The 11,085-nt window shown below is 47.9% G+C and overlaps 1 protein-coding gene across 2 annotated transcripts; it reads right to left on the bottom strand.

The window, feature by feature from the left end:
* Window positions 1-3,807: 3,807 nt before the first annotated feature.
* Window positions 3,808-10,380, bottom strand: LOC125520824 (ABC transporter C family member 8-like). 2 transcript variants are annotated; one of them, XM_048685852.1, is made up of 13 exons: window positions 10,133-10,380; window positions 8,044-9,989; window positions 7,622-7,942; window positions 7,459-7,545; window positions 6,756-7,370; window positions 6,433-6,597; window positions 6,008-6,302; window positions 5,708-5,922; window positions 5,317-5,622; window positions 4,989-5,052; window positions 4,641-4,880; window positions 4,307-4,477; window positions 3,808-4,205 (listed from the first exon to the last, which is right to left on the bottom strand). In XM_048685852.1, the coding sequence occupies exons 1-12, from the start codon at window positions 10,185-10,187 to the stop codon at window positions 4,368-4,370; spliced, it is 4,419 nt and encodes a 1,472-aa protein (XP_048541809.1). In that variant the 5' UTR covers window positions 10,188-10,380; the 3' UTR covers window positions 3,808-4,205; window positions 4,307-4,367. The 2 variants fall into 2 exon arrangements, with proteins under 2 accessions (XP_048541809.1, XP_048541810.1); XM_048685853.1 differs by having other exon boundaries at window positions 3,808-4,202.
* Window positions 10,381-11,085: the final 705 nt, after the last annotated feature.

The raw sequence follows: 11,085 nt of genomic DNA, 5'->3' as shown, positions 1-11,085 counted from the left end.
TGCGGCTTATGGGACTGGTGGACGGTCTTGCTCGGAAGTTACCTAAGTGGAGGGCATCCTCAATGCCTAAAAGTGGACGCCTACTTCTCGTGAAGACGGTGTTATGCGCTATCCTGTTTCGGGCCATGATGGCTCTTGATATCCCACAGAAAGTGATTAAGGCAATGCGTAAGATCTGTAGGGGCTTAATGTGGTGTGCCAAGGACAAGGCGAAGGACGTCCAATGCTTGATGGCCTGGGACGCCGCTTGTGCCCCCAAATGGGCAGCCGATCTAGGGCTACCCAACCTAAATTGGCTGAACATTACCATGCAGGCTAAATGGTCGTGGCTGCAGCAGACGGATCGCTCTAGATCTTGGGCAGAATTTGACTTAGAGGTTCCAGAGGAGGCAAGCAAATATGTTGGGAGGTGTCTCGCTTGACCATTGGGGATTGCCATACCACACTTTACTAGGAGGGTCGATGGCTTGATGGCTTCGGGATTCAGGATATTGCACCAAGTGTGTAGAAAAATGTGGACCTCATGGCGAGAGCCTCTCGGACTGTATTGGCACTGTCAACGGGTGGTTGGGTTTTAGACGTCAGCCGAGAGCTTACGGTGCATGTGCTGAATGAGTACATGAGTTTGTGGGTGCAAGTGGAATAGGTGCACCTCACACCGGGGATAAGCGATTCCATATCGTCGGCTTGGGAAGCTAACAACGAATTCTCTGCGAGGACGACATATGAAGCGAGGTTTATGGGCAAACAAATCACGCCCACGACGGAGTTTACATGGAAAAATGTAAAGCAACGTTGCGATGCAGGTTCTTCGCTTGGCTTGCCTTTCAGAGTCGATGCTAGACCTCGGGCAGGCTAGCCCGTTAAGGTCTGGACCATCAAGAGACTTGTCCTTTCTGTGACCAGGATGTAGAGACGATCGATCACATTATCTTGGGTTGCATTTTGCGAGGGGCATTTAGTCAGTGGTGTGCTCGGCAATGAACAAGTCGGACTGGGTGTCACATGAGGGTTTGAGCTTGGGAGAATGGTGCAGTAGTAAGAATGGGCCCGACATGCACATGAAGGATATCCGGGTGATTTTTCTCCTAATCATGTGGGAACCTTGGAAGCACCGAAATGTCATTGTGTTTGACGACGCTTCTCCATCACTTCGAGTGCTTGCACTATGCATCGAAGATGAGGGGTGCACATGGAAGAAAGCGGAATCCTCAAGTGTGAAGTAGAGGCCATATTTGGGGCTCTAGCAACATGGGCATGCGGTAGGAGTTAGTATAGTTCTTCTCTTTTCGATGAAGTTGGTTCTCATGTAACTTGTAATATATAGTACGTACACTTGTATTTCTTTTTTTAATACATAGTAGGTACACTTGTGTGTATTCGATGGTATTACCAACATGGAGGGACTTTCTTTCCCCATCCTCTCCTTTAATAAATAGTACGTACACTTGTGTGTATTCGAGAGAAAAAAACTTATGTGGTATTTGAAATGGAGAAAGGCCCATTCTAGCTCTTGAAGTTTGAATTTATCTAATGTAAAATGTTTAAATTTCTCTATACTTCTAAACTTCTGAAGGAGAAAAATGACAATTCTCCTTCCAAGGTTCAATACAATCTCCCACTGTTTTCTTCCGCCCACTTTTATGTTGGTTATTTCTTTTCTTCAACCGGTCCAAACTTATGTCTTTTGTGCTTCTCCTTCATGATAGCAATGTGGCGGGTTCGGACGGGAATAGCTCATCCAAATCCAAGCACATATCCAGAAGCCAGTCTGTTGCTCACCCGTGAAGATATCCATCGCCGGAACCTCTCCACAATAGTAAGAACTGACAAAGCAAGCGGAGTGCTCGTTGTGGTCGTGGCTGGGATGACAGCCGCTACAGGTGCTCACCAGATGGGGCCAATGACCGTTAGTGTGCTCTCATAGTGTTGGTCTGGTGGTGGTGGGGAAGGTGTGAAGTTAGAGCCGCATAGCGACACAACATTGTGTTGTGTGCATGCACAAGAGAGACGCAACGAGAGGTCCACGAAGAAAGCTGGGGAAAAAACCCAGAGAAAGAAAAACTGAAACGAAGCGCTGTTCGACTTGAGCCGGCCCACCACGCGCACCCAGTGCGATTGGCTGACTATCTGACGCGATGCGCGTCAGATAGGATTTGCCCCTGTGTCTTCTTCAGCTCCGCTTCTCTGTTTCTCTCGGGAAAAGATTTGCCGCAGGGCGAAAGCAGGAAGCGGATGGCCGCCGCTGCCCGCTGCGATGCTCTTCGCGCTTCTCTAACCCCAGATTTTCGCGTGGGTTTGAAGTTGGCCGGTAGTAATCCGAATCCCCCAGTCCCAAACTAGGTCTCGCTCTGTTTTTCCTTGGGGAATTTGCTCCTGAGGAGTCCTGACATGCCCCCATATATCCCTACTCGCCACAAATTGGCAGGATGATTGCTATTTTTTCACGTTTTACGCGCCGTTGGTAATCCGTGGGATGTAGTTGCGGTCATTGGAATGAGTAGCTGCATTGGTGAAATGACGCCCGGATATTAGGGTTGGAACACCTCGACTGTTTTGCCCGTTTACTGCAAAGTCCGTCTCATTGCTTAGTTCATGGCTTGATGCTTTCAATCAATCAATCCTTCATCAGTTCCTCTGTCGAGAAATGCGTATTTTTAGGTTAAGACAAGGCTTTTCTCAACAATTACTCCATTAGTCTTGGTTTACTTGATATAAATTCACCTTCACAAGTACTACCTCAGTACCAAAGTATAAGACGTTTTTATAAGCTAAAATAGCCTACCAAAACGTCTTATATTTTAATACAGAGGTAATAACTAGTACTTTCGAAATACAAATCTATGGACATTAATGTTATGCCCTGTATATTATAGTAATTGTTGGTCAAAGCCTAATCACCTGATAATTATTAGTTTCTTGTTTATTTGCTGGCCAGGGTAGACTTATAATCCTCCACATAATTAAGAAATGCCTATATACCGCCTTGTCAAGAAATCAGAAAGAGGAAGGCACTTGTTCCCAATATCCTGTTGAAGTTCTGATAGTTCAATGCTCCACACCCAAACGGATCTAGCTTGTTGTTTCCTGACACAATTACTGTACTTCTGTCAGGACCAGTATTGTAACCTGCAGTTTCTTGTGTTCGTTATCACTGATTCTGCCTTAGCTTTACTGTAATTCATATTCTCTTCTTCATTACGAATTAACTTGTTAATGTCACTACTGTCTTAATTTTGTAGTTTTGATAAATCAGGGAAACAATCTGACTACCTTTTGTTTAACATATTTCGGATGCACGGCTTCCCCTGCATAAGACACTGCTCCTTCTGGGGTTCTGAAATTCCAAATTTCAGAAATTCGTCCTGTTGTGCATTATTCAAAGTGCTGAAGATTTTGAAATGTGAAAGATGATGCAGTTTACTATCTGTCACTTGTTCATGTTAAGCATTTCTGTTGAGTTTAGGTGCCCAAAGCACTAAGACTAATTGGAGAAATCAGTAAGTATGCCCATAATAAACTGGTTTGGTAGCTTGGCGTTTTAGTCTGGGCACATGTCTCGGCATGATGTTGCTATGCCCTAAGGTACTGAAAAGGGATTTTGAGAAGAAAAAAACACTGCACACCCTCTCAATCATGTGAGGTATGGACAGATTAATCAGTGCAGAGGCAGCCATGGATGATACTGATTATGTTTTCCGTGACCCAATGAGATCTGCCGACCGCACAGTATCAGCGGTAATAGTTCTTTGCTGTGGAGAATCCTGGAGCATGATTCTCAATAATTTTTAATTACTGAGGAACATATGAAGAAAGCACAACTTCATTGCATAAAATTCTAAAAGGTTCTTGGCACTATCTTCATTCTGGACAACATGCACTTCCACGCGGTACAACCAATCTTATTTAGCACAAGGTACATTGTAATAATTATTTGTCACATGCCTTGGGAAAAGATGTTTCTACTGGCATCTTGACACTTCTTTTTTTGCTTGTTATTCAATAGTAGAACTTACAGATGAAGTGTACCATTTATCACGCTAAAGGTGGATCCTCTATTCCCTTATGCAACGAATCTCAATATCCTTGTTGACATGCTTATCTTGGAGGACTCGAATCAATGCATCTTGAGCTAGTTCTATCCATCAACCTTATCTCCAAAAATTTGCCATCACTGATCAACTTTACATTGCTGTCGATGTCTTCTTTATTCACAGTAATTTCACCAACCAGCAAGGTAGGAAGACAAGGTCAGTCTTGTTACAGATGAAAAATTTTAGAAGCTGGGATAACAATCTTTCAATACCTCACATCTCTTGATTGAATTGCTCATCTAGTTTATCATGCCTCGACACAGAATGATAGAATCATGTGGAGTTCCGCTTGCAATTAGCCCAATACTCCGCCACAAGTTTAGCAAAGGCTGATTGTTTGTCTTCCAACAGCTTGGCGGGTGTGTCATATTCTAGAAGCTTACCTGTACAAGTCATGAGCACTCGTCATCAAATCTATTAAGTGTGGTTATTTACTTATAACAAGATCAGGTTTGATGCCATTGCTAGTTTATCACTAGAGACTATGGGAAATGGACCAGAGATTTCATTACTTGATACATGACTGAAATGTTTAATAGAACATACCGTAGGAAAGCACCATGACCCTGTCACTGTCTGTCACAGTTGGGACCCTGTGAGCAATGGTTATCACTGTGCAACTAGTGAACTGCTGCCTGATGACACCCTGTAGGATTGCATCAGTTGCGGAGTCGATGGACGCTGTTGCTTCATCTAGCACTAGAATTTTGTTCCTACGGAGGAGAACTCTGCCGAGACAGAAGAGCTGACGCTGTCCAACACTCCAGTTATCGCCATCATCACTCACTGCCATAGGCCAGAGGAATAAATCATTTTAACCTTCCAGCAACTCAAACTGTTTGCTATGGTAAGTCTTTTGTTGTGATAGAATGTTAATATCTCTATAATACTTACCTACTGTATCGAGAAGAGCAGCAGTGCTGCTAATTGATCTCTTCAGCTGACACTTCTCCAAGGCCTGAAATGTTCAATGTAAGTAGTCTAGTCAGATACATGAAACTTGGAAGTGTTAGGAAGAAATTAAATATGATCATATTGTACATCATCTCTCTTATTTTCATCTGTCTTTGTTTAAGAAAAGCTCAGATCTTCTATTGCTTATGAATTATGATAAGAGAAAGTTCATTTAACATGATTCGTTCTCAGAACTATACTAGTAAGACTTTTTATCGCCTTTCTCGAACTACTTTGCATCCTTTTTTGGAGGAACATCTTTTCTCACCTCCCATATCTCATCATCGGAATGCAGACCAAGGGGGTCCAAATTATTGCGCACAGTTCCTCTGAAAAGTGTAGGTTCTTGGGGGATAATACTTAGTTTAGTTCTTAGATCCTTGAGACCAATAGAGCAGATATCCAAGTTGTCAATAAGTATCCTCCCACCCACAGGATCAACGAGACGGAACAGTGAGCTGATAAGCGTTGATTTCCCGCTTCCTGTCCTCCCGACAACCCCAATTCTGTTTCCAGCAGGGAAGGTGCAAGTGATTCCTTTGAGAACAAGTGGTGTGTTTGGGCGGTATTTAATCTGCTCAGAAAAAAGTGCAAGTTATTGTAACCTTTTATTATTATTCTCAATTTCGTTCAAATCTTGCAAAGGAGATTATATTTACCTTCAAATCTTGCAGGTCTATTCTTCCTTCCTGTGGCCATGAAATTGGAGGCCTGTTGTCTGGTATTATGGTGGGAGGCTCTGATGGAAGGTGCATATACTGCTTGATTCTCTCGACTGAAATGATATAGTTTTCTAGGTATGAATAGTACCGTGTCAGGAAAACTTGTGCCGCAGTCAGGCTTAAAGCATACGAGAGGCAAAGACCCGCAAAGCCTGCAGATATATTTCGTAAGTGTTCATCAAATCTGCAGTCAGAGTTTAAAAAAGGATCTAATCGCTGTAATGGCTATGTAGATACCTGGTGAAATTACTCCTGGAGGAACCAAAATAAGGAACAATGAAGCTGTGAATATGGTCAAGCTTTGCAGTGCTTCCACTCTTATAAGAACCCACTCCTGCGCAGCCACCGTGTGGAAGAACATTGTTGCGTCATTGTCTATAAGTTGCAGGTTGTTGTGGATGAACCTGTCTGTTGCCGCGAAAGCCCTGATTGTCACCACACCAAGAATCGATTCTGATGCATAGTTCATGACAGGTGCCTTTGTTGTTCCATTAATTCTGACTAGCTCTCTGGCTGAGTCCACGTAGTACCTCTTCAATATTTGAAAACAGAGCATCAATCAGCTTTTAAACTCACAAGACACATTTCATCGATCTTCTCCTTTGGATTAATTTCCTGAGTTTAATTGCTTGGATCAATGTAGATCAAAGTACAAGACTTACCTGAACATACACCATGGATACTGCAACTGGGATTGCTACAACTAAGACCTGCCAAGTTACAGTACCCATGACCAGCACTGTGGTGACCACCTCGATACTGCCAGTCACCACAAAGGCCATGGAGTAAGGTATGTCAAAGTCCAGAATGCTTAAATCTGATGAAGCCTGCAAAGAAATAAACCTTCGCTCAGGGACTCGTCACTAGTACTAGAGAAATAACATGTACTTTAGTGATCTAAACGCTCTTATATTTCTTTACGGAGGGGGTAGCTTGTTATGGTTAATATTATTTGGGCAACAACAATACAGTAAAATAACCATACCCTTGTCAATATTCTTCCAATGGGCGTCGAATCAAAGAATGACATGGGGGCCTTGAATACAGAGTCCATTAGACCCGTAAAGAACGCTTTGGAGGCCTTGAGTCCCAGATTAGCAGCAAAGAAGCTTCTGAGGTAGGCAAAGCAGCAGCTGAAGATGGAGATCGCCGAGTATGCCCCAACCAGAAGAGCATTACTGACATTGATCTGAATAGCCACGGCCAGCCAATATGTGGACATGATCTGAAAGACTGTGAAAAGCACTTGAGCTGTAACCATCCCACAGAGGGGTAAAATGCCCTTGGAGACTTCTACGTAGTCTTTGTATGGCTTCCATCCGAGGTTGCCGATCCCCTTCTCCTCCTCTTCTGTGAGCTGGGCCACCGAAGGACCCCTCGTCGAGATTTCGATCTCGCTGGCCTGCCGCGTCGCCAGCAATGCGCTCGGCATTATACCGTCATTGAGCACCTGTTGCCCTTGGACTTGGTTTTCTTGGCTGGTGGTATCCAGTGCTGTGATTGAGGACTGGTGAGCTGAAACTAGCTTCTCAAATGCCGTCCCGGATTCCAGCAGGTCTGCATATTTCCCTTGTTGTTTAACTTGACCGCCTTCCATTACCTGTTGAAGCAATCACCGAATATTATGGTATGGAAGGATCGTCGATTTTATGAAATTATGCGCAGCAATTATCAGAAGACCAACTTACCAGAATCCTGTTAGTTTCAGTCAGAAATTCAACTTGGTGTGTCACAAGAACAACGGTCTTCTTTGAAAGTGCTGTCATCACACAATCCTGCAAGAACATTGACATCAGAACTTCGTGTGGCAGAAAACAAGCTTTCAGCATTACAGATTAAGGGTCCTCTTACATAGAAAAGAACTGCAGCAGTGTGCGCATCGACCGCGCTGAAAGGGTCGTCTAGGAGGTAGATATCTGCATCGCTATAGACAGCTCTAGCAAGCTGAATCCTTTGCTTCTGACCTCCACTCATGTTGAGCCCTCTCTGGCCAATCTCTGTAAGGTCTCCATGATTGAAATTTTCTATATCCTTGTCCAAAGCACAGGATTTGATTGCCTTCTCATACAGTTCCTTGTCGAAAGGCTTTCCGAAGAGTATATTGACGCGGACAGTACCACTCTGTATCCATGAGTTTTGCGAAACATATGCCAGTGATCCAAATACGTCAACCTGCAAAATACAATGTTAACATTCGTTTTTTGGAAATGGAGGAATGAGCATGATTTAATCATTCCATCTGCATAAAGAGCATATTATTTTCTATCACTTACTGATCCTGATGTTCTAGGTATCTCCCTAAGTAACGCATAAAGGAGCGAAGATTTTCCCGAGCCAACCGCGCCGCAGACGGCCACCTTCTCTCCTTGGTTTATGCTAAGGTTAACATTCCTTAGCGTCAAATTGGACGCACTCGCATTCCAGCTGAAATTTGCATCTTGGACATGAACCCTGATATCAGAGTTATGTGGAAGCGCCCTCTCCAGACCCTCTTTGATCTCATCTTCTATGAGAAATTTCTCGATACGGTCTAGCGACACCTTGTACTGGATCATCATTGTCAGGATCTCAGGAAGGAACCTCACCGGCTCAGCCATGACCCTCAGGGTGGCCAGGACCGTGAAGAGGGTACTGGCGTTCAGGGGGGCACTCCCCAGGATCGCCGTTGCGGTGTACATCACCGCAGAGACGACCGTCGGGGACATCCAGTACATGACGGCGCCGTAGGCTTTCTTCATCTGGGTCTCCCTCAACCATATGAACTCAGCGTCTCTGAGGGACTCGACCATGGCCCGGAACTTCTCCTCCCATGACTGCAGCTTGATGATCTTCATGCTGTTGAGCACCTCGGACGTGGACCGGAGCCTGTCATCCTGTGCAACCATGAACTTGGCCTGGTACCCTTGCAGAAGCTTTGCGAACGGCATGTTGAGGAAGCCGAAGATGATCAGGGGGACTAGACCCGGGACGGCCCCAAGCCTGAGCGCCCAGAAGAGCGTGCCTACTGCGAAGGCGAGCTGGAGCGGCGAGCTCCACGCCATGTGAAACCAGCTGAGAGCATCGCCAAGCCGGTAAGCGTCGACGGCAATGTAGTTGACTATCTCCCCGGTGGAATGGTTCTTCCTCCCCTGGCTGGACAGCTTCAGCTGCTTCTGAAAGATGGCCGCCATTAGCGCGGACCGAATGCGCATCCCGGTCCTCCTGGAGTCGAAGAACCAATGCCGCTGGGACAGCGACTCGACGAGCTTGATGACGAGGAGGCAGCCGACGAGCGAGAGGCCGACGCGGTGATCCCTCTCTTCTTGGTAGCTGTACCGTACGAACGCAAAGAGCAGTATAGGGGAGACGGCTATGGCGAGTGTTCTCATGAAGGCGTAGAAGCCGGCGATCATGATCTCCCTGAGGAAGCACTTGCACAGGACGAGGGCGAGGCTGTTGGATCTCCCGCTCTGCGCCTTGTCCTGCCGGTGGCGGCTCCACGCCTTGGAGAACCTACGCGACGCTTGCTGTGCGCAGTCCTCGTCGGCGATGAGCGGGATGTCGGCGAGGTCCAGTGCTTTTGAGCGGCCGAGGCGGAGCAGCGGGTTCAGCCACGAGAAGGCGAGCTGGCTGAACAAGCCGGCCCGGTAGAGCTCCGAGTCGTGCACCGCCTTGTCAATCAAGGGCTCCGACAGGTCGTCGTCGCCCTGGCGGCCACGGCTCCGCCGGAGCAGGGAGCCGAGGGCGCAGAGCAGGAGGAGGAAGTTGACCGCCCACGCGGCGGCCTCCGCGACGTCGAGGCCCTGGCCCGTGGCAAGGACCTCCGCATTGTACGCGGTGATGAGCAGCGAGAAGAGCGTCCACCAGAGAACGGCCACGGCCCTCGCCGGCCTCGTCGGCTGGACGTGCAACGAGGCCGCCACGGCCACCCACAGCAGCCCCCGGACGATGGGAGCCGCCGCATCCGCGGAGCCCCTGAACGCGGCGACGGCGTACGCCGCCGCGACCGCCACGCAGCACGCGGAGACCGCGGCCACCGCCCACCGCGGCCTTGCGCCGCCGCTTCTCCCCCGCCCATCCCACCGCCCCCCGACGCAAGCCGCGAGCAGCGCGGAGGCGTAGGCGACGAGGAGCACGCCATTGACGCAGTCGATCAGACCCCTCTGCACGCACGGCGACGCGAGGGTGAGGGAGAGCGCGCCGTCCTCCTCCCGCCCGCAGGTCCACGAGGGCGACCAACCTGCCACACACACGCATCCAAATTCCAACCCAAGCAAAGCAACGGCGACAATTAAGCGAAGCTGAATGCGCGGAGCATCAAGAATCTCCGGAAGGGTTTACAAGAAGAAGAGAAAAAAAGCTTCGTCCCGTCTTCCTCCTTACCAAGAAACACCATGGCCGGATCGCCCAGCTTATCGGCCGTCCCTGCGCCTCGCATGCAGCAGCGGCCGACGCGTCGCCTATTCCTGGGCAGGAGACGGGGAGGAGGGAAGCCACTTGTTTATAGTAGTAATATTATGGCAGCGCCAGCCCAGTGCAGCAGCGCGTGCGTTCACGTATATTCGCACGCGGGTGCGGACAGACGGAGGATTTGTCTGAGGAGAGAAGGCCGCTCCGGGCTGTGGTGGCCAGAGGAGGACGCCCTGCAAAACTCGGATTTGTCCGCCGTCGCTTTCGGGCGTGGCGTTGTTGAGCCGAACTCGTGTGGGGAGGATCGGAGGAGGTAGAAGAAGAGAAGAGCAGGTAGCACGCTGGCGGCCTCGGCGTCTCCTTGTCGTTTTCCTCGTACAGGCGCTGGTTGGTTCCGGCTGGTGAGGCTGCGTATGGCGTGACGTGGCGACGGACGGCTGGCATGGCAAGGCCAGGCCAGGCCAGGCGCATTCACTCCGTCGTGGCTACTGGTCGAGGTCTGGCACCGAATCGATGTGAGCCGTCAATTTTTTCACGACTCATATTACTCTTACCTCTTGTGGAAGTAAGATGTTGTCCATGATCGTGTGGGGCTAGTATGGACGTTTCACTTTCGCAAATAAGGAAGTAATGTATAGCACCATTAAAACATGAATGAGGGCAAATAAGGAAAGATATATCAAGGAGATTTATTCTTGGGAGGATAGATCACTAAATCTACCAAGAATATCTTGTGTTTATTTTGTTCTACTTACCATATTTGTATGGTCAAAATTACCCTCAATCGATCGACGACTCTTAAAGCATGTACAGCTTGACTTTGCAAATTCGACCCTTGAAACGCCCGCGGACGTGCCCGGGCATGTTTGCGGACACTGACCGGTCAAGCCTCAAATTTGCCTTCTCACAACTGGACATCTTGATTA

The sequence above is a fragment of the Triticum urartu genome, chromosome 7 (assembly GCF_003073215.2).
Source record: "Triticum urartu cultivar G1812 chromosome 7, Tu2.1, whole genome shotgun sequence".
In the NCBI taxonomy this organism is placed as follows: Eukaryota; Viridiplantae; Streptophyta; class Magnoliopsida; order Poales; family Poaceae; genus Triticum; species Triticum urartu.
The sequence above is the reverse complement of the archived record's forward strand: the minus strand, read 5'-3'. Positions and strand labels throughout refer to the sequence as shown.

Bases quoted from the DNA above. Each gene is read 5' to 3' on its own strand.
- LOC125520824 (XM_048685852.1), bottom strand. From the start codon at position 10,187: ATGCGAGGCGCAGGGACGGCCGATAAGCTGGGCGATCCGGCCATGGTG. The intron at 6,303-6,432 runs GTAAGTCTTGTA...CAAATATTGAAG, and splicing joins TATCCATGGTGTATGTTCAG to AGGTACTACGTGGACTCAGC. The intron at 4,478-4,640 runs GTATGTTCTATT...TGACTTGTACAG, and splicing joins GGTCATGGTGCTTTCCTACG to GTAAGCTTCTAGAATATGAC.